The sequence below is a fragment of the Rissa tridactyla genome, chromosome 4 (assembly GCF_028500815.1).
Source record: "Rissa tridactyla isolate bRisTri1 chromosome 4, bRisTri1.patW.cur.20221130, whole genome shotgun sequence".
Classification (NCBI taxonomy): Eukaryota; Metazoa; Chordata; class Aves; order Charadriiformes; family Laridae; genus Rissa; species Rissa tridactyla.
Window position 1 is genome coordinate 2,708,060 of NC_071469.1, and position 22,917 is coordinate 2,730,976.

The 22,917-nt window shown below is 46.9% G+C and overlaps 1 protein-coding gene and 1 long non-coding RNA gene across 2 annotated transcripts in view; one reads left to right on the forward strand and one right to left on the reverse strand.

Annotated features, from left to right (window-relative positions):
• Positions 1–22,917, forward strand: part of LOC128908399 (uncharacterized) — a 27,344-nt gene continuing 4,427 nt past the window's right edge. Inside the window, exons 1-10 of the long non-coding RNA XR_008465923.1 lie at positions 1–6,360; positions 7,012–7,226; positions 7,717–8,124; positions 9,077–10,520; positions 12,400–13,162; positions 16,728–18,277; positions 19,525–19,613; positions 19,735–19,907; positions 20,596–20,715; positions 21,374–22,208. This is a non-coding gene — a long non-coding RNA (uncharacterized LOC128908399). The remainder of the gene's footprint in view (positions 6,361–7,011; positions 7,227–7,716; positions 8,125–9,076; positions 10,521–12,399; positions 13,163–16,727; positions 18,278–19,524; positions 19,614–19,734; positions 19,908–20,595; positions 20,716–21,373; positions 22,209–22,917) is intronic.
• FADS2 (fatty acid desaturase 2) overlaps positions 13,159–22,917 on the reverse strand; it is an 18,817-nt gene continuing 9,058 nt past the window's right edge. The window contains exons 6-13 of the mRNA XM_054198517.1: positions 22,024–22,084; positions 21,470–21,546; positions 21,155–21,252; positions 19,701–19,797; positions 18,170–18,249; positions 17,237–17,362; positions 15,732–15,805; positions 13,159–14,199 (exon numbers count right to left, since the gene is read on the reverse strand). Of these exons, the coding sequence (XP_054054492.1) occupies positions 15,754–15,805; positions 17,237–17,362; positions 18,170–18,249; positions 19,701–19,797; positions 21,155–21,252; positions 21,470–21,546; positions 22,024–22,084 (591 nt within the window). The 3' untranslated portion in view covers positions 13,159–14,199; positions 15,732–15,753. The remainder of the gene's footprint in view (positions 14,200–15,731; positions 15,806–17,236; positions 17,363–18,169; positions 18,250–19,700; positions 19,798–21,154; positions 21,253–21,469; positions 21,547–22,023; positions 22,085–22,917) is intronic.

Consider the following 22,917-nt stretch of genomic DNA (forward strand, 5'->3'; position numbering starts at 1 on the left):
GTAGATGACATCTACGGCTCTCCCCTCATCCAGCCAGCCTGTTATAACATCATAGAAAGCTATCAGATTGGTCAGGCATGATTTGCCCTTGGTAAATCCATGCTGACCACTTCCAATAACTTCCTGTTCCTCTATGTGTTTGGAGGCAACATCCAGAATGAGTCGCTCCATTCCCTGTCCATAAATCAGCCTTTGTCCATTCCCCCTGACAATCTCTTGGTCTGTAAGCAGAAAAGCGTGTGTGTGACCTCGATCTCTTCTTGGAGCTTATGAGGGAGAGGACAAGTGGGAGCTGACGCCTGTTTGCCCTGGAGATGCCCTACTAACGGTAGGACCAAGAAGGGTATGCTGTGAAGGAACAGTGGTCCTCAGTCATCCCTGTGACAATTCATGCTGAGGCTTGGCCAACTTGGGTAATGATGTTTTATGGTAGTCTGTAGATATAGGGATGTACCAGGCCAAATGTACTGTAGCTTGATAGTATGTCCATTGTCCCACCAGCATCTTCATCAGCAGCCTCCGATGTTTGTTAGGATTGTCAGTAACCAAATTTGCAGCATTTTGGTATGACACCAAAACACAAATAGTCTGGCAGTTAGAGCAAAAGGGACCAGAGATATTCCTGTGGGTTTTTTTCCTGCATCAGTTTTCCTGCATCACCCATCCTGGGTGGTATCAGTTCAGCCACCCATCTCGGAGCTTCACTTTCCCCATCTGTCCAACTGGGAGATGATTAGTTTCCACCATGAAGTGGATATTTGGGCCATGCCATTTAGGACAGCTTCTATCTAGAGCTCTAGTAGGAGTGATAAGGGCCGGGCGGGCGGAATGTATGCCTGATATATTTGGTCTACCTGTGTTTGGGGCTCATAGCATTTGTGCATGTCTTCACGGTTGGAAGGGATAAGGCTCTGCAGATCTCGAATGAGGCATCTTAACCTGGCCTGCAAAGGAGCTTGGGTTTGGAAGAGAAAAGGGATATTTTCTGTCTCTGATGGAGGTTAGTGTCGTGCACAATGATGTGCTTTTAGGTACTTGGATGTTAATATATGTTTAAGTGCAGAATCGAGGAGACTTTGAATGGCAAGAAGAGAAAAACCAGGATAAGGGACCTAGAGATTTGGTCGCTCGTGGCAGTTCCCTGGATCTGCTGGTCCTATCTTTTACCCTGCCTTCAAGGTTTGCGCAGGGCTGTAAATCAGGCTGTCTTTGCACAATTGGTCAGGCTGTCCCCACAGGCACACGGAGATGTATGTTTCCAGGAACCAACAAATGAAAGATTTTTTTTGTTTGTTCGTGTGCTTCAGGTGCAGACAAGGAGAAAGGAGAAGGTAAGCAGATGCCCTCAAAAAAAGTCAGCTATTTCAAAGCTTTCGTGATGACTAGTAACCTTCCTTCATGACAAATGTATCAAACCAGTGAGGGTTACTGCAGAATAGGCAGCACTGTATCAGCTGTGAGGAAATTCCAGTAATTTCGGGCATTCAGGGAGCGTGGCCCTGCTAGGAAGAAGTCGGTGTCCTGACACAGCTCTAAATGTGCATGTGGCACTGAGGGCTGGGGCTGGTCAGCTCTGCCAAGGCAACACGTTCCTTATAGGAGCAATCCCGGTGGTGCCACTGGTGCTGGGAGCCAAGAGGTCAGTTTTGCTATTTATCATGTCAATATCCCCATATTTGCGTGAGGGTTGTTGGAGGGAGCTGAAAGGAGCTGGAAGGTTGACTTTAGCCAACCTGTTAAGGCAGGTGGACCTTGTGCTTGTTTACATAACGTTCACAGGGTTGTCAGAAGCCAGAACAGGCTCCCAGGGGGGTAATTCCTGTTTGCAAGAGATAAATTGGATAGCAAGATGCCTTCTAGCCTTGCTTGCTCTGTGGCTGTAATGCTTCAAATTTCGTTCAGTTGTGAAATAGAATCATTTAAGTTGGAAAAAGGACCTTTAAGATCATAGAATGATAGAACGTGTTGGGTTGGAAGGGACCTTTAAAGGCCATCTAGTCCACCCCCCCTGCAGGGAGCAGGGACATCTTCAACTAGATCAGGTTGCTCAGAGCCTCATCCAGCCTGGCCTTGAATGTCTCCAGGGATGGGGCCTCCACCACCTCTCTGGGCAACCTGTTCTGAAGATCATCAAGTCCAACCATAAACCTAACGCCGCCAAGTCCGCCACTAAACCGTGTCCCTAAATGCCACATCTACACATCTGAAATACCTCCAGGGATGGTGACTCAACCACTTCCCTGGGCAGCCTGGTCCAGTGCTTGATGACCAATGCTATGCCTGTTGCTGGTGGGGCTAGGTCAAGCAAAAGTCTGAAGTGTGCCATTATCTACTTTGTGGTGAGGTCAACCGGACAGGGCTCAGTGGCCAGTGAGGTCCCTTCCAGAAGGGCTGATGTGTGCCACAGGGAACTGTGGTAAAGCAGCTGCAAAGCCTGTGAGCCACAGAGCTTGGCTAAGAAGCAAAGGATCTTCAGCATCAAGCAGATGTCCAGAGAGACCAACCCCTTGTCAAGTAATAGTACATTCTGTGGGTCCCTCTGTCAGAGGGGATCTGGGCACAGAGGGTGGCAGAAGGCACTGAGGTGAACAGGGAAAGCTTTAAACAGGGTATTTAGTGGGCAGCGTTGGGAGGCAAGAGAGGGAACGTGAACGGAGATGAAGTCGGAGAGAAGCAGCAAGGCATATCCCCTTGGAGGGGAACTTGTGCTGGGTCGCTGGTGTGATGGGAGGTGGTGGGAGCTCACAGGAGCTTGGTGTGATTTCGGTGGTGAGATGGCAGGTATGCAGTGCACAGCCTGGAGAAGAGAGAAGTGAAAGAGGTGGATTAGAAGGGAAAGAGAGTGTAGAGAAAGTGAGACTAGGTCTAGTTGTGGGCTGGATGTGAGGGGAAGAAGGCAAATCTGCCTTGGCTCGGGAGATGTGATAGCACTAGCTAGTATGATGGAGCAGAGAGACAGCAGGGAAAGTCTGGGAAGGTAAAGGTAGTTCTTAGTTTTCTTTTGGTCAGGTTGAACTCAAAATGGTTCCCCTTGTAGGAGACGATATCAGACTGGATTAGCCGAACAGGAAAATTGAGTCATTGGTACACGTCTGTTTACTTAAAAGTAACTTCAGTGGTGGAAAAGCGGTTCACAGCAATTACGCAGGAATAGTTGTAAGCCCCAAAGCAACTCCCTGTGGGGGTGTCTCGGGGAGGGGAGCTGCGAAAAGGAAGCTGAAAGAGAAGTTGGAGGGGTTGCCTAGAAAGCTTTGCAGTGAAAACTCTAGCGCTCGTTCATGTGCTACTTAGAGCGCTTTCAGTGATATTCACGTGGGCACACAGAACCTCATGAGCTTTTTAATTCCATGCACAACACCAGTGATTTCCTTAACGTTCCCCATTTATGCTTCCACTTGAGTTCTGGGACTGCAGGTTTTCCTCTGGCAGATGTAGACATGGTATTGGCTCAAGGACAGCTCTTTGCCCTTGATTCCCCTGGCTCATTGTGCTAATTCTGCTCTGTTAATCACCTTAGAGTCAATTTAAGATGCCTCATGCCAACGGGCATGTATGTCAGTCGTGACTGAAAGAGGCCTTTGCTCTTTCTGCATCAGAATCGCAGCTGGGGCTGGGAGAGGTGACTCGTCCTTTGCCTTTGCTGACCTTCCGCAGGACATCTGCTGAATGCCAGCTGACAAAAATGGTAAGGAATGAAGCACGAATCCAACCTTCAGTTAAACTGAATACAGTGAGCTTGACAAATAATGTTTCAGGGGGAATTGCAGCAGTGTCTAGTGGTCCCATGAGTGGACGGCAAAAGTGCTTTTGGGCAGGTGAAGTGTTGAGAGCACCCAAAAAACCTGACAGCTCTGGCTTGCATTAAGCCTAAAGACTCTTCTATGGCAGGAACACTAACAGAGGGGACGTGAGGACCCAATCTGGTTGATTTGGCACTGAAATGATACGCACGTGCCTGAGAGAAGACCTCTTGTTTAACCACCAGTTTAGGTTGCCTTTGCAGCCCCCTGTTGCATATCCATGGGTTTAGTGATACTTCACTTCTGGTTTGCAAAGGGACTCCTGGTGGGACAACTAATTTAGACAAATCAGACGCTACAACAAGCTCCTTAAAATCCTCTGTGACTCTGTGCAGACTTGGGAGTTTCCCTGTAGCTCACAGCCCTCCAGATATTTGGGCTTGGGCTGGTGCTACTGGGTCCATGATGGGATACAACTTACTTCCTTTGCAGCAGATGGTTCAATAGAGACCTTGAAAATTGCCCTCTTCTGTTTAGAGGTGGTTACAGAGACGTTGTGGAAAGGAAATTGCTTCTTAATCGCTCTCCCCCATTTTGTGTGTGATTCATTTGTTTGGTTTGGGTTGGAAGGGACCTTTTGAAGACCATCTAGTTCCTGACTTGCCCAAGGTGAGAGGCAGAATCTCATGCTGCAACATTCAAGCCCAGACACTTTGTTATTAGGCAGACTGTTGATTTTTTTGCAGGGATGCGAAAGGACTCATGATGCCGCCATGCTGCTGCGACAAACACTGTAGCTTTGAAGTCATCCTGACCGCGCTTTGCCCTCTAGTGATGTTGGGCTGCATCTCAGTTACATACCTTTACCAAATCCGATGTTTAATTTTAGCGCTTTGTGAGCTTCAGCATGATCAGGAGACAAGAATGAGCAAGGGTTTGGGACTGGTATTGGCACCAGGACCTCCATTTATTTTCACGCTTTATTTCCACCACCCCCAGGTGATGGTGAAGAATTGGCTATGCTGCTTAGGTCCATCTGGGGCCATGAGTATGGCCTAAAGCAATTACTGCAAAGGGCAATAGTTCCTACTCAGAGTGGTCGATCTGGAGTTGCTTTATAGGACCAGGCAGAAGGAGGAACTGGCTCCAGCTGAGAAACCAACAGCATCTTCTGCAGATTCAGAAACCAAACTTTCAGGTTTTATCAGGTATCTGTAAGCAAGGATTTTTAAACTTTTTTAAAATGTATTTTTTCTGGACTAATTCTAATGGTAATATCAGTTTAATTATCCTGCTAAGCATGGGGTTTTTTGGTCTCAGCTGACGCTTTTACGTATTCATGGGCAATGACTGCCCAAATCACTCACAAATCTCTTCACAGAGGTGCTTTCCAGATCTGTCATGTTGTTTGGCACAGAAGGGACCTGAAACCATTTCCAAAGCTGCTACGTAGACTTCTGGTAGAAGGGCAGTGAAATGGCACAGACGAGGGGGGACGTGAAACCCGTGAAGACTCCCAGTGAAGTAGGTTGATGTGGGCTGGACCCAGAGACTGTCTTTTTAATTAGACCCATGCACACGGGCTCTGGTTTTGTGCTGGTCGCTACGAATATAAGGGGGAAAATCACAGAAGAGAAAGTGCAATATGGTTCCTATGTTTTATATAAAATGGGTCATTGCTTAATGCAGCGGGGTGCAGATCTGAGCGCAAGATAATCAAAGTCAACTAAATTAATCAGACGAGTAAACCAGCCCCACCCATTTCAACTAGGACGTGTGCAATCGCGAGCAATTACTCTGATTAATCTTTGCGTTGTCATATACAAATTCAGCACCTGGCCGTAGAAGTTGCATAGCTGACTAATTGTGCTAAGAACGATGCCTCAGGCAAGGGTGGCGCTTCTGGGCGAGCATCCTTCTCCTTGACCTCTTTCCCACTCCTTTCCTGAGAGTCTCGGATTTCTGCTGAGCCTCCCTTGGCTTCTTTGGCTTGACCCCAGTAGCCTGTGGTTGAGATCCAAATAGTTGTTTGGAGTGGGTGGTAGAGCTCTGGTACAAGAAATGAGGGGTTTTAGGAAAACAGTCGTCATCCACACCAGTGGAGCTCCTCGTATTTATGACCAAGCAACCTCCACAGGGGGTTAGGTGGCACCTTTATTTATAACACAGCTTGGTGGCTTGGGTGGAGTCCCCAGGTACAGGTACAGCCTAAGAATAATAATGGCTTTGTCTCAGGACCAGCACTATGCGGAGGTGTAGCTGGATACCCTTATCTTTTAATCGCTCACAATTAAAAAAACCCTTTTTTTGGGGTTTGTTTTTTTTTTTTTTTTTGCTCTTGGGTTTTCGGCTTCTCACCAAACATCTGGAACCGGATACACACGCTGTCTAATTCTGCAGCAGGCTGATGGACAGTCTGTCTCCCTGGGGTGCTAGGAAAGGCATTTCGATTCAGAGCAAAGCTGTAATCCAGGATTGTTCCGCGACTAGGGAAAGCTTTGAACCTAATGCCTGATTGACAGGACTCAGCGACGGACGGGAACTGGATTCCAGATCTGGATGGTGCCCAATGTGAGGCTCAAACCCACAGCTCTCCCCGAGTCTAGAAAAAACACTGAAGGTAAAAAGTTGGAACATCTTAATTTTATGGTTCAGTTTCATATATCTGTCAACACACGGCACTTATTACCCTGAAAGTCAATTGATCATCAATAGCCCATAAATCACAACTGGCAATCATCAAACTTGCACCGTGGTATTTCAGGAACCAACGTTAACTTTCCACGTACGTCATGAGCTGGCCTGCAAACCATAGAATGGCATTCTGCGTTTCATCTTGCTGGTCACAGCTGGGTGTTTGTGGTCGGGTTTTGCTGGAATGCACTGTAGTAGCTGTTTCCCTTGCCAACAGGCTTTCCCTCTCTGTTCCCATTTCCAGTAGTTAATTGGCCTGGTCAGCACCAGTATTTCTAACACTGGTTCTTAGCACGGGGCTGAATGTTCTTCTGCGAGGAGCTGGAGTGAATTCATCCAAAAAAACCCTCATTTCAAGGAGTGCATGGTTTGATAACACGCTACTCACAGAGAAAATTATGTGTTTGTTAATAGAACTGATAGTAATATATATATAGTTCTCTTTATATCATACAGCTAGATATGTAATATATGTAATATTTCTAATAGTATAGCTATATATCATATATATATAGAGATAGCTGTGTACTATAGCTATAGTAATAATTGGAATGACGCTTTGCATTGTATTTTGTAGGGAAAAGAGAAGTATATGGTAAACAGACTGAAGCCGTTCTTCTGGATCTGTGAACTTTTGGACTACTATCACTCTATTTGCCTATAAACCCACATCGAAATGGATGTCTCCCGCATAACCTTTATTCAGAATTATGGAGCACTGCTTTTAAATGGAAGCTTTTCTGCGACTCGCGTTCTTACCTTAAGCACGCTGCGCTTGCTCAAACAAAGAAGGTGAATTCAGACAATTCCTGGACGAGTCCGTAATCCATGTAGAAAAGATTATTTTGTAGAAAAGACAAATGACTTACACTGCAACCTCAGCAGTGTATTTATATTCAGACTCAGTAGATGTCTCACTCTGAAATGGGAAATAAATGAGCTTATCCTGTAGCTCTTAGCGCAGTAATTATTCTCATGTTGCTTCTAGTCAGTGTTTAGGAAACAAAGTCCACACCTGCCCTAATTCTGTCAGCAAACAAAACGTGAAAATAATCACTTCTGTACACAAACGAGACCTTTTCATAATTACCTCCTCCCCTTGTCTCATTCATTCAAGCAAGATGCTCATTCATGAGCATCATAAACTTCATGGTGCTTGAAAGGCTTCTTACCACCTTTCTGAAAGGACTCTGGAATGCCTTACTCTTTTTTTTTTTTTTTTTTTTTTTCTTCTTTTTCCCCCTCTTTTTTCTTTTTTTTTTTTTTTTTTTTTTTTTGGCAGTGGCGTAGTCAGAATTCTGCAACATTATTCCTTGTGTGTCTTGCTTGCCCTTCCTGGCTAAGCTCCTGGCTTAGTGACTCCCTCCAGCTGAATCGCTGGATTCCTGCGGTGGTTGGGGATGGTGGTGCTTCTGAAAACACAGACCTTCGGTAAAAAGTGACTGCGGCTTGTTAACCAACTGATGTGCCTGGGGATCTGAACGTCTTCCTGAAGAAGAGGAGTAACATCTTGATTCAGACCTTAGGGTGCTTGAATGGTGAAATTTCCAGGCTGCTGGAACGGTGAAATTTCCAGGCCGCTGGAAGCGTTGCGCAGTGTTTCTTGCCACCACCATGATACGCAAAGGAAAATCACGTTAACAGGACAGCGTTAGGGTTGCCACGGGGAAGTGATTCACCTCCCGGCTTGGTTTGTAATTCTGCAATTCCGCATTATTCCCTTCATGCTATTTATAACACGGTTTTCAAACAAATGATGATTCTCTGTCTGGAAATGTGAATGAAATATTTGCCTTGCAAGAGGCCAGCAACTTCACCTAAACCCTATTCTGTAGAAACTGCAGAACAGCCAGGAGAGAGGGACAGTATAAGTAGGATGCCCTATGGAAATGTTTCTATATTATATTTGAGGAATTCAGACAGAGATAGATAGATATAGATAGATATATATGTATTTGAGGAGAGGCTGAGGGAGCTGGGCATGTTTAGCCTGGAGAAGAGGAGGCTGAGGGGAGACCTCATTGCCCTCTACAACCACCTGAAAGGAGGGTGGAGAGAGGTGGGTGTTGGCCTCTTCTCCCAAGTGAGTAATGACAGGACCAGAGGAAATGGTCTGAAGTTGCGGCAGGGGAGGTTTAGGTTAGATATTAGGAAGAATTACTTTACTGAAAGAGTGGTCAGGCACTGGGACAGCCTGCCCAGGGAGGGGGTTGAGTCACCATCCCTAGAGGTGTTTAAGGAACGTCTAGATGTGGCACTTCAGGGCATGCTCTAGTGGCAGAGATTGTAGGGGTTTTGTTTGTTGTGGGTTTTTTGGGGGGTTTTTTTGTGTGTGTGTGTGTGTATGGTTGGACTCGATGATCTCAAAGGTCCTTTCCAACCATGGAGATTCTATGATTCTATGATTTTTTTTTTTTAAGCTGCCCCCCCCCCCCCCCCGCTATGTATGATAATATAACATAACCGCAGCACAAATGCTGAACTGAAAATTGAGTTTCTTCAGAGGCTGAATTTGTCATTGGCTTTTCTGAGCAGAAATTAAAAAAACCTATCGCAAGGAAGGAACTATGCGACAAGGTACTTTCTTGCACTATCTGGGTAAAAACTGTATGTATGAGCACCATGGACACATTTCTTATCAGGTCGATGCCACACACTAGGTATGTTGTGAAACATCTGGTTTCCCCAGACATCTGGAATTGGGCCATTGCAGAGTAAGTGAAATAGATTTTTATTTTTTTTTTTTAAAGGAGTATTTTTCGTGGATAAAGACTTCTTTATAGACCTTGCCAATCATAAATCTCTATCCTTTAGGCCATTAAGTGGCTTAAAATAGAGTTGGAACCGATGAGCTCGATGCCTGGCATATGAATATTTAACGTAAGGATATTAGGCGCACTTTATGTTGATTTCCTGCCTTAAATTCCTTGCTATCCTTACTATTCCATGCTAAGTTCAAGGGAGGAAGGGAACTGAAAAGGCATAATTTCAGCGAGCCCATGGAAAGTTTAGTTTGTCACAACTTAAAGTCAGATAAATTAAAAAAAGGAGGGGGAAAAAAAAAAAAAGGCAACCACTTGTACTACTGGGTCCACAGGGACGTTGTGTTTCCCAAGTTCCCAGCTGAATGATGGGCTGAACTTCGGATAAGCTGAGCCTAAGCTTGTGGGAGGTGAAACTCGGAAAACTGGCTGGTTTGCCCCATTTCAACTAATGCCTGTGCATTCCCGGCAGAGGGAGAAGCCCTCTGTAAAAGCAGAGTGGGTTTTGGCGTGGCTGGAGTGTCGGCGTCTTAATCCAGAACGTGAACCCAGAACTACCAGGTCCTTGCTCCCCTTCAAGCCTTGTTGCCTGGGGATGCTCAGGGGTTCTGGGAATGGTTGTGCTTTCCCAGGCAAGAAAGCCAGGGCAACATATCAATTTGGAACGGTTTATTTTCATGTAAGAGCTCCCTGTGTTTGTACTAGGGGAATGTGTTTATTCTAGGATCAAATAAAAGTCCTAATAATGGGGTAAGGTAGGGTCATTTTCTGTTTTGAGTTCTATGACTTCTTATAGAGAGCTTTCTGTGCAGAACGAGTTTACCTATGAAGCAATTAATGTGTACTCTGGAAAACTGTGGTATTGATTTAAGGTAACAGATAACCACAGACTGGCCTTTCCTGGACTATCGTTTTGTCTCCTGACCCAGGACAGCCTATGCGCTTCCTACTCACAGCCTCTGTACCCTCTGGTGTGCTCTTCTATCTGGTGACATGGTTCAAATGGGTTTATTTGCAAGAACTAACACTCGCACAGTTCTGTTAAAGCCTGCTGATGGTGTTGACCCAAAGCCTGCTGATGGTGTTGACCCAAAGCCCGCTGAAACGGATCAAGTTATCGGTTAGCAAAGCTACAAGCCGCTTACCATACCTCTGGATAAGCCATTAATGGGCAGAAAATTGAGTTTGAGACAACTTCTAAGGAGTTTTCACATGAGTTTTGCTCTCAGCTGCCTCCCTAAATGGCCTGGAGACTGAATTTGAATGGCCGGGCAAATCCTTTTACAGGAAGGTCTTTTCTTTGGTGCTTGTTCCCAAGATGAGGGTAAGCAGCGCCACCGTTCCTGGGCTTTGTGAAGGGTGATTAAAAAAAAAATCTATCTACGCTGTAAAAGTAAATACTATAAAGGTAATTTCACTAATTTTGCCCTGTGAAGTGGAAAAAGGACTTTCCGCAATCGCTACTTAACAGCTCCCCTGTAAAAAAAACATAGGAAAAACAAAGGAAGCCATAATCAACAAATCTGATCCCAAATCCTTTTCTAGAGCTCGCTTCGCCCGTGGTGTTCTAGTTCTTGGTCTAGGATCTGATTTTGAACTGATGAGAACAGCAATTACAAGACTAAAGCTGAAATTCAGACGTGAATCACCCTTTATGCCAAACCCTACCCTGACCCTTTAAGAATTCTGAATTTGAACGTATGTTCTCGATCGCAGAGCCAGACCTGGATGACGACGTTCACGCCCTAGCAATGTCCTAGCTAGCTTAGTTGGCTTCTCCACGCTACCTGCCAGTGGGTTTGCGTTGCAGAAGGTGCCCCAAAAGGAAAGAGGTCCTTTGAGCACTGCAGCGACTCTGGATGCGACTGGAAAAAAACACATAAAGCATTTTTATGATCAGCAAATTGTTACGATTTTATTGAGTGGTTGAATACACAAGGAAAAAAAAAATAATTGTTCTTTTCGTGTTACTGAAATATTTTTTTTTAAAAGAGTGAAATAATCAGGAGCTGTTCTAGGAGGAATGTGGTTTTGATGTTTTAGCGACTCCTAGGAAAGATTTGCAATGTTAGGGCTCTGTTAGGAAGGCTTGCTTAGGAAAGCATCTACTAAAGAGGCCGTGGCCAGGACACGGCAGCTTGTTACAGACAGAAAAGGATGTCTTTGCCCTAACGAAGACCTAAAATCCAGCCAGTGTGATCAACCCCTGTAGCAAGGAGTGATGGTGCCTGGAGATACGTCCTGATGGGGCTCTGCTGCTGCGCCGAGCCTCCCAAGCCCTATTCCAGTAAGGAGCTGGGATCTTAAGACTCCTCAAATCCATGCTTAAAGGAAAAAATCTCAATGCAAATCCCCTCATTCCCATTGTGCCTCTGCCTGGAAACATGGGACTAGATTTTGCGATAGTTCACAAAGCTGGCACAGACCCACGGCCTTCAGCGGAGTTAATTTTTGTCGCTGAAGGTCTAGGCTACAGCTTTAACCTGCTTTAGCTGGAGCGCGGGAGAAGCACGAGCTTTGCAGGGGACCGAAATGCACAATCGAGGGGCACCGTGTGTGTCACCCCTGGGCTGCCCCTGCTCTCGGGGCAAGATCCAGCTCCCCACGAGGCGCCTGGTGATGTTGCCAGCCTCTGCCGTCTCCTTTCAGCCTGTGCTCTGCCCTTTCTTGTCTCGTGCCCCCAGCGTAAGCTGTTGTCCAGGCAGATGCCACGATGAATGGGAGAATGCGGGGCACCTGATTTCAAGCTGCCTTTCCTTCGCTCTTCCACCCCCTCGGTATTTTTTCTCCCACTCCGTCATGTATCCCCCCCCCAGCCTGTTCCTTTCCCACGTTTCTCCCATCTCTGTACTTCTCCTCCCAAAACACGTGTCCCCCTCTCTCCCGCCCAGAGGCTTCTCTTGCCTTCGCTGCACTTGCTTCAGTTAATGCCTTTCTCTGCCAACTGTCTTTGACCATCCTGGTCCTCCGGCTTCCCCAGTCCCCGCTAACAAGCGACTGTAGAGGAGCAAAGCCAGTGCTTTCCTGCCTATTGTTTTGTTATCTGCCCTAAAACAAACTCTGTGCTTCCAACTCGTGGCCTGTCTCCGCTGCCAAGTGCTCACGTAGCCAATAATGCGGTTTAGCTGGGTTAAATAAACCCTGGCAGGCTCTCAGCATGTTTTACAGATTTTTTTTGTGTGTGTGTTTGTGTCTCATTACAGTGCGAATGAATGACCTTTATCAAGAGAGCAAGCGAACAAGATTTCATCTCATTATTTTCAGAGAAACTAGTTAGTTACGGTCCTCGGAAAGCTGGGCAAAGCTCCACTTAAATTTCTGTTTGAAGCACTTTCAGGGCTAATTGTAACCTGGAAGGGACGCTCATCTGTGATTGACTGCTGCTTTTTGCCCAGGTTGGAGAAAAAGCCGAGCAAGGTCACGTGAACTTTATATCCACCTAAGTTTGCAGTTTTACTGAAACTTCTGGAACATCTAATTTCACTTTGGTGCTACTTAAAATTATAACAAAGCAGACTGCTCCAGACTTCCACGGTTCTTTGTTGAGCGATCTGTTTGACCTGCTCCAGTTAAAGGATGGAGAACTTCTACGTCAAGGCACGTACGGATCAGCTTGAATTCCAAGACTGGGATGTTTTTGGAGGGAGGCGAAGAAACATATATGAGCCAGAGAGGCTTTGCCTGAAAAAATAACCAGCATCTTACGTTTTCACCAGACAAACTTTTTTTGCGCGTGTAAGTACAACGAATATGGAAAATACACGGCCGGTTACAAAAGGTTGGTGACCTGTTCTTTGCAGAACAGACGTTTTTCTCTCGCAACAGCAAGGACCACGCATGACGCTTGGACACCAGTTCTGACCATAACATTGCACAGTTTTTATTATCTGGATTTGAGCAACTGAACATTTTTCATGAAAAGAGAATTTGTTGAAGAGTCTGAAAGAAGCAAGTAGCTGGGGAAGGGTTAGTATCAAGACCTCTCCTGGTCCCCCCCTTTCTTCCCGTTGGTATCTTGGGGCAAAACTTGCCCGTTTGCCTAAGAGCTGGCCTTTTCTTCTGCAGGCCGTTGCAGCGTGGTTGTTCTCCTTGAATGTTTCCAGTTCTTTCCGCCATCGTCAGTAGGAGCTGCTGCCTCCTAGGCACTGTCAGGCCAGGCTGTTGCGTTGGCAGTACTTTGAGTTTTTAGCAGAAAAACAGTCCTTCCAGTAGACTGGTCAGTGGCAAAAAGGAAGGCAAGCTGCTAAAGCAGGATTATTTACCCAGGCTGAGCTATCAGCTGCCTGCAGTTGCTCTAGTTGTTAAAAACCACTTTCCCAAGAAGAAAGGTAAGAGAGAGAAGAGGGGACAGCACTACAGAGGAAGAGGCATCTGTATTGAGAAAAATTTGCTCTGGAAATAGGAACTGGAGGGGTGAAAAAATATGAACTGTCCGAAAACCAAGCTGAATATTTAAAAGATTGCATCACTGCTGCTGTGTGCTGGTGGTCATCCGTGCTGGAGCCGAGACAGGGAGATACATTCAAAGAGTCAGAAGGAGATGCAGATATTAAGGCAGTCTGTACGACGCTAGCCACAATCCCAGCCTGGCCCGTTACCGCCTGTCTGGGAAATGACAGCTTCCAGAAGGTCGTTAATGTTTGTGCTATTAGAAATCAACTGCAACAATTTCTCAAAATCTGTTTGAGCTTCAGACACCCCGGAGACGGTAGCTTTTAATTCTAACCACTCATAGTGCCATTCGGGTATTGCCAGCTTAGGGGCGAGCAAGAACACCAAAATAAGCACTTTTTAAAACTTAAGTATTGCTAGGTAGGTTAAGTTGCAGCCCTGCCTATGATTTTTCCCAGCTGTAAGCAAAGAAATAATCTCGTCTTATTCTCCGAAGAGGGGGGTGGGAATACATCATTTATTTTTTTTTTTAAGTCCTGGCGTTGTCTTTGCTGATTTTCTGGGACGCTGTTAGCATTCGAGGGTTCGATAGAGAGGATCCAGTTTCAGAGCTGAGCAAAATAACAAGGCGTGCAAAGTCATTGCCTAATAACGAGCATCCCCATCGGGTGTTTTGAGACAGCTGTTAGAACTGGAGACTACTTTTGAAACCACGGCCCTTTATCATAAACTAAAGAGCATGTCGCTCCTGTATTACAACTGAATCTAAAGCCCTTGATTTATTTGGGATCAGGTTGCCTGTTAGAAAAGCACCTGGAAGCTGTTCAGCCGTATCTCCTGACCCATGGGTTGTGGTAATTAGGTGCTGGGCAGAAAATAGAGTTTTAGACAACTTGTAAGAGGGTTCTCCAGAAGGTTTCTGATGGCCAGCACAGCCTGGTCGGTTCTGCTTTCAGCTGCCTCCCCGAAGGCCCTGGGAGCCAGGTCAAGTGGTTGGGCAGCTCCTTCTCCTTGGGCAGGGAGAACTTATTTTCTCTGCTGATTGTTCCCAAGAGAAGGGTAGGCAGTGCCATTGCTCCCGGCCTCCGACAAGCAGGAGGGGGGCTGGTTTCTGCCAGGCGGGTGCAGGCAGGCGGAGCCGGGTGTTTTTGCGGCACGCTGCCCAACTGCTCCGCTGGAAAGAGCGTTTGTGGTTACGCTGGAGCACTCCGGAGCAATCAGTTAAGTTTTGCTGATGTGACTTACTTTGGTCTTTTGTGTAAGTTACTGACAACCATAACGCTGTGCCAGACCTGTCGCTCGTTGCAGAGAAAACAGACCCTCTCCTAAAGGAGACGTTTTGTTGTTTAAGCCCAAAGGTCTTCCACGGACCCCTGGAAATAGGGGCTGGTTCTAAAAATACAGCTCTATCAAGCCTGCTGAGAGGCGGTTAGATGTTAGTTGTGCGGGGTCGGTATCACAGCTTTTACCAAAGTGATGCTATGATTAGAAAAAGAGAGGAAGGAGGGAGAGGAAGGAGGGAGCCCGCGGCAGCCGGGGTCTGGGCAGGGTTGGAAGCTCCCTCGGGGTACGGCAGGAGCCGGTCCCTGTGGGATGCGATTCCCGCAGGCGCTGACGGGCGTCACAGCCCACCTGAGCTCCCTGTTGGGGTGGGGATCATGGACCACCTTATTTTTTTCCTTGATAATGGAACTCCGTGCTGAGCTCCTCTTCTACACAAATATGGGAAAAGGGAAAAAGGCATAAGCTGACTGGGGTGTCCTTGGATTGCAAATACTCACTGAAGCCTCATGAGTCTTAAGTGTCTGTGACTCAGGGGCTTGTGTGGTTTAGGCGGAATTAGAGTGAATCTTGTGAAGAGAAGGTCAAGGTCGGATATTAACGCCCCTGTCTTTAAACATTCCTTCTCTCCATCCTCTCCCAACCTTCTGTTTTGTGCCGTACAAATGCACAAACGCTTCGTCCTCTGAAGCGCATTTAAAATCCGGATTAAAGAGGTTGCCTGAGCCCCTACCAGCGGCAGTTCACAAGACAGGAGACTCCCCTCCACCCGCGCACGTAGATATAGACTGAAATCTGAGAGCAAGAGACACACGCGTGATTTCCCCCCCCGCGCACCCCCCCATCCCTCCCTGTCACTCACGCTTCCCCATTAAGATTCGCGTTCACTTATGGAGGTAAGCGTCCAGCCATAGATCCCCAGATTTCTTCAGGGACCTGGGGAAAGAAAACGAAGAGAAGTTTGTTTGGCACGTGAATCTTCCCTTTGTCGCTTTAGTCCCACAGAGCAGCTTGTTACTGAATTTGAATATTGACCCTTAGGGCACCCGATACCCTTTGCCAGCGCAGCAGATACAGCAAGAAGAGCTACTTATTTTGCTCTTCAGACCCACAAAGTGATCAGTTTGAGACTCGGTGTGGAAGAACTTCACCCGATGCCCAGTGTGTTATCCGTAGTCCCTCCGGCCCTGAATAAACAGCAGAGGGGCATTGCCTGGGCTCACCATCTTGCACCTCTGAAGGAGTTTCCCCCCCTCTGGGAATTCTCACGCGGGATTCCCCATCTGCATCAGCTGCGCAAGCATTACGTGGCAGATCTGAGCTGGTTTGTTCCCAGAAGTCCTCCAACGAACAGAATGCAGTTTGGAGGCTGGAAATGTGGTTTTATATGGTTTATAGGAGATGACCCTTCTATCGGGAGGGCAAGAAATCGCTGAGGCGGTTTCTGAGAACTTGCGTAGGGACGTGGGCACCGCGTGGTGGGACACCGGGTGTCACCCCCCCCCCCGGTCTCAGGGTGGCATGCATTTTCCTGGGCTAACTGGACGAGAGGTTTTGAACCAGTTTGCAGCCCTTCCGCGTGGTGGGGCCAACCTGCTTTCATTTGCGTTGGCTTAGAATGGTTCGAGAGTGGAGATCCCTGGGCTGCAGAACACTTTCTCATGTTCCCTGTCATGAATTATTCCCCTTGGAGTAACTGAGACAGAAACATTAGCACAGAGGCTGCCTGACGAGGACTGTCAGACTGGTCTGCAACGATGCCTGTAGGGAATAGCCCTTGGCTGCTGGCAGGGCTCAAATGGGAGGCAGCGTGGGCTGTAACCTGACTCGCTCCCCTTTGATTCATCTCACTTTGCAGGCCGAAGACATGCTGCCAGCTCCCGAAAACCAGAACCACCAGCTGTCAGAACAGCATTTTGAAAACATATTATTAAATATAGCACGTTAAAAAGGTATTATAAAAAAATGTGTGATAATGTTATAAGAAAGGTCCCTGTTAGATCAGGTTGGTACCCATCTAAATGCTCACTAAGCACTTTGATAGCACTGCTCTGGTTGCAGAAGCTGCTCTAGGGGATAGTTATTTCTTTCCCCCCCATGACGTAGTGAAGCAGCTTCCCGTCTGTTGTCACCCGGCGTTAGTCTGCTTTTATTTGTCATAGTGTCATTTCTGCTGCGGGTCGACATTTCTGCAGGTGTTCCTTGGACTGCGATATGAAGATTATTGACGCAGTGACACCAGATTACACCATATCGAGATGGTATTTCTGGAGGGTCTACAGTGTCCTGAATTCTCTGTGCTGGAAGACATAGGATGTTCATGTCACAATGAATCGCAAGCTGCGGATGATGCTAAAAGCACCTTACCCAACTATGTCTACGAATGCTTTTCCAAGAGGCTTCTCTTCATATGGGACTCCGTACTTGGCACATAATGACTTCACCAAAGGTTTCACCTTCCAGAAATTGTGCCGTGGCATTGTTGGAAACAGGCTTGAATAGAGAAAGAGAAAACAAACCTGAGAAAACTCTAGAGATTAACCCCAAGGGATGGGCATCTCCGTCTGCCTCCTCAGAGGGGCTAATTATTAATGCCTTCTCCTCAAGCTGCGCAAGCAGGCGAAAGAAAGAGAGGCACCGAGTGGTATCTGTGATTTACAGTCCTCTGTTTCAAGAAGGCTTGTGAAAACTGAATGCATTGATTTCCCACCTCTGCAAGCTCACGGAACAGCGAAGCGGGTAACGCGTAATTTGGGATCCCTTCGCCCTGCGCTGTTCAATGGAGATTTCCGAATTTCGCTTCCAAACCAGCCAGCTTTACCCTAAATGCCATTTCTTCTACATTTTGTGTTGTCATTGGCAACAGACTGCCCATGTGGCCCCGGACCCTGGTACCCAGCAGCGCGCACAGCCCCACACAGCTTTCCCAGGCTATAAAACACTGAGGTGCTTTTAATCACGGAGAGGAGATTTTTGAAATGGATAATCAACTTCAAGTAGTTAGCTTTAGGATATAGAGTCCATCGCCATGGTAACTGGTAGGCAGGTACTGCGGACTCCTAATGAAACCCCAAACTAAAATTGTGAGAGTGAAAGCTGAAGTAGCCGGTAGCAAGGGAGAAAGATGCCATGCTGTCGTAGAAGCAGGCTGTGATTCTGGATTCTCTTTCCTTGGCATACGGTAGTGCTCCAAAGGTCCTGCCCCATCCCCCACCCGCGCCTTTATCGGACTTTCCCTCCCCTCGGGTCCAGTGCTGTGACAACCCGGTAACGGCCAAATGACTCCGGCTCCGTACTCACTGGTGCTCGATCTGAAAATTCAGGTGCCCGGTGAACCAGTCGTTGAAAAAGGACTGCTCGATATTGCAGGTGGCTGCCAACTGTGACGGCAAGAAAGCAGCTGTGAAGGTTAGTGAATTCACCTTAAAATCAGAACCAAGCTCGTCTTTGCCTGTCGCAGGGGCTGGTACCTGTCGTACTGCACAACTGAGCTGAGGCAGCTGGTTGGAGCAAGGGGAGCTTTAAGCCTCCTTCAGGGCTTGCTGTCAACCGCTGTGCTGACCGTTGTCTCCACGGGCTCGACCGGTGGTCAAGGGGACAATATAAGGAGGCAGTTTGTGGATATTTCGTGACGAGTCACGTACAGACTCCTAAAGCTCAGCAGAGCTCAGCCTCTCTTGGTATGACAGTACCAAGGTGGAGAAGAGGGAAGGAAAAAGGCATGGGCGCAGGAAGCCCGCGTTCCCCATCCCAGCTGGTCGTTGCCCAGTTTGCCTTAGGAGCGAGGTCTAAATATTCCGCAAATATTTCTTAGCTGCTCTTGCCATTAATGATTATAAAACGAGGTAGTCTTTCTTAAAATCCTCTTGCACCCTGAAGTAGCTACGCTGTGATTCCTACATAGTACCCATGGGAGACGGGCTCTCCTCGCCCCCCCGGGATGCAGCGCAAAACCACATGAAAGACTCACCTCTTTCTCCCTGTCGGACACACGTTTTCCCTGTCTCTCCCTCCCACCTACTCTCCCTCTCTTATAATCCCCCTCCCCAAATCTCACGCTCTCAAAACCCCTCTCTGCCTACAAATTCCGGTTGCATAAAGTGCTTAAGCAAAAGCTTAAGGTGAACACCTGAACGCTCCCAGGTGCTTTCCCGGATAGTGCTTTATTTTCGGTGCTTTAGTGGTTTTAGCACAAGGGAGGGAAATTGACTGTCAGGCTTTGAAAGCTCACATTCAAGGCCCCAGTAACAACTACAAACACTAATTATACTAATTAACGTGAGATGATTTCTTCTCTCAGCTCACTTATACCAAATTCATGTGGCCAGTGTCAAAGTTGCTCTCGTTATCCTCTGGGTCTCAAATAGGACCGGGGCCACCGTAAATAAGGGGTGCCCTTTCAGCAGGGTGCATCTGTCCGCCCAGGCGTTAAAAAGATGTAGGAAAGCAGCTGGTTTTCATTTCAGCCCTTATTGCTGAAACATAAACTTTAGAAATTTATTAAGCTCTCTTTTCAGGTTTGATTTTGATCGGGGCTCTTCTTTTTCTCCTATGTGTGTGCCAACATAAGCCGCACAGGAACGCCAGATAATGTTTCTTGAACCTGATACTGCCTCAAATCTGAAGGAACCTTTTGACTGTCAAATTAATTACAGGCGTTTGGATTTCCGTGTCTTGACTCGGCCTTACTGGCTCTGGGGAGAATATCTTCATGGGAGGGCTCGTGGAGAGACACCATACGCCGGTACCTGGGGACAGGGGTAACCTGTCCGCTTTTTAATTTCTAATTCGTTTTGGGGTGAGTAGGGGTATTCTTTCCCCTGCCGGTTACCTGAGAGCTAAGCCAGTCTCTGTGCTTCTCGCAGTCGATTTCCATCGGAATGTGATTCATCTGGGTGACCCACACAAACCAGTGACTCTCCAGAAACCTTCAAAAGGAAACGGGCAAAAAGGGCGACAATCGATATTGCAGATCGGGAGATCGGGTGAGTAGAGTGGGGTTTACGGGCAGCAGCAGGAGACGCAACCTGTCGGGAAGGTATTTCTCGGCGGTATTGAAGCAGATACCTCTCTCTCTCTATGGAAACCAGACAGAATCACTTCTGTGATGAATTTCCCTTTCCCTCTTTATACCTTTGGGAATAACCCGGTTATGATTAAATACAAGCAGGACATCCTGCTGGGCTATCCCTCTCCCTCACGAGTGGATTGATCTCTCATGCTACTTTTGCAGTTTGGTAAATAAAGGCGAGCCAACTCCTTGGGGGGGAAAAAAAAAAAAAGAAAAAGCCCCGATTTAGAAATTCCCAGAACCGTTTTCGTCTTTCCCCTTGCTTGCTGGATATACGTTCATTTCAAACGCCGCCTGCCCATTTGTGTTAGCTTGCTTTGCAATTTTGCTGACTTCGGATTTTTCCCTTTCTTCTTCCACTTTTAGCTTAATCAAAATCTGGCAGTTTTGGAAATAACAAGTTGGTTTGTCTTAAGTTTTTTCAGCTTGACTTCAGACCGAAAATGTTGGCTGGGCACTTACACAAACGTACGTCTGTTGAATGTCCTCTTTTCCTAAGGCCCAAAGTGTTTTGAAACTATGAAAACTGAAGTTGTAAACAGCGACATTAAATTTTGTGGAGGCAAAAGTTCTGATGTTGTAAAGGGGTTTGTACGTCTGGTGCCTTTTCTTCTTACTCAAGAAATTAATTTTTTTTTTTATTTTTTTTTTTTAGAAAATGTTTTTCGCTGTAATGAAATGTTTTCCTAAAACTAATGCTGACTGTGGGACTAACTGCCATCCTCTGGTACCAGCTGGTGTTCAGGCCACGCAGTCTTCCGCACTGGGAGAAGTGGTGAGCATTTCACTTACTGGGAAGCACGGGCAGTGCTCAGGAGGGCTCATGAATTACCTTCCCAGTCAGCTGGGAAGAGGGTGGCCTGAGACACTCTGGAAGGGTCCAGCCTTGACCAAAATGGAAAAAATGCATAAACATGTTGGGACTGGGCAGCGTGTGAGAATGGGGAATGAGCAAAGGAAGGAGAATCCTGGCTGGACCATCACAAGGGCAGGGGAAGATGCTGAGGACCAGAACCAGCTCTGCTGGGGGGAGGTAGGACTGGGAGATGATACGAGGAGGGTGAAGCAGTGAGAACACCCAAGGTAACAGAATTGAGGTCAATGATTGCGGAGAACCTAAATAGGGAAGGCCGGTGGGGCACAGCAGAGCTAAGACTTGATTTGTCTGGCTCTGGAGGGAGGGGAGAGCAATGAGGATGCCCGTTATCTCCTACCTGACAAAAGTGAGGAGAAACAGGGATCCCAGAACGCCATAGAATGGGATGTATGTGATGAAGTAGCGCATGTAGTAGCTGATGGCCCAGGCTAGGTCCTAGGGGAAGACAGAAGACATTAGGCATCGCTTTGCCTATCTCATATAACGTGTCCTTGCGGATTATGTTAGGGATGGCGGATAACTAATACAGCGATCCCTGCCACCCTCCCTCTGCCAGCTCTCTTGCAGAGGTGACTGACCTCCCTCCCTTCTCAAGTGTGATTTCTTACGAGCCAACCGGACCCCGTAAAGACCGAGGGAACGTTTCACTCACCGCCCAGAACCTGCGCCTGATCATGGTCGAGATGATTTGGATTTGGAAATACACGGGGATGAGCAGAGGTGGGAAGACTGCAAAGCAAAGGGAAATGTTTTGGCCATCGGAGGGGTGGAAAGGCGTGCGAGATGAGAGTGACGCGGTGATTTAGGACTGGGTCTAGGGAAAGTCTGCCGAGCGCTGGTGTGAGAGGTGAGGTGCTGGTGATGGGGGGTGGTTGCCTTTCTGTGAAGAAAGGATGCTCTGCTTTGCACCCATCATCTTGACTTATCAAAGAGCATTGCCTGGCAACGTGCATTTTTTCCATGGAGCCTCTCACGCAGAGGTTATTTCCCAGTCTCGGGTGTTGGCCTTGCTTTAGGTGACCATGCTGGCCATGTTCAAGGTGCTTGGATATCATCAAGAATACACTGAACTGATTTTGGGACCTGCACAGGGGATGGCGGTCCTGAAGAAGGGAAGGATGGGTTGAGACTTAAGGAGTCCCAGTAGGGGCTGGAAAGATCAACTGGCATTCAGGGAAAAAGGAAGAGTGTGGGGCAGATACTCACTGAGGAAGAAGTACTCGTGCTGGTGGTTGTAAGGCAGGTACTTCAGCTTCTTCTTGCCATACTGCGGGACACGGAGGAGAAAGCTCAGGCGTGGATTATGACACTCGCATGTAAGAGATAATTCTCTGCAATACTTCTTTATTTATCGACCGGGGAGTTTTGACTGAATTCCCGCACCAGTAAAGGTACAAAGTGTTTTGGTATGGTTAAATATCTTCGCAATTGTGCTACGTGTAAATTCCTTTTTAAAGTTTTCTGGCGTGATATTCAGATATTCTTTTTTCTTGAGAGCCTGATGGCATTTTAATGTATTTTTCTACTTTCTGCCATGCCTCTGGCTGTGCTAAGAGCTGTTGTCATCTCCATTGTTACCAATACGAGTGCGATAGGCGCGGTAGAACCACGGAATGGTTTTAAACCCTGTTATCAGGCACAAGATTTTCCAATGGCTGGTACCCACGCATTTAAGAGCATGATATCGATTTACGTCTTCTAGATAATGGCTTTTTTATACCCCAAGAGAAGGCTTTCATTTCAGTCATATATAAGAGCCCTTCTGCCTCTTGAAAATCCTGTGTGTGCAAGACGTTCCCTATACACGTCCATGTACCAGTACGTATGTCCCCTACAGGTGTCTGGAGTTACTTTCTCAATGGTATAAAAGCTGGCTGAGAAACCGTTAACTTTTTGATGTTGTATCCCCCTGTGTTTTACTTGCTGCAGATGTTTCTTTGTTTGTTTTCTTTGGTTTGCTTATTTGTTTTTATAACTAGAAATCCTTGTTCCATTGTCAAACAGAGCAAGGATGGTACATGGTTTATGTCCTTTGTGTGGGTTTTTATACAATAGGCAGTAAATACTTTGGCTCTAGAAGGGCAGATTGAATTAAAATCC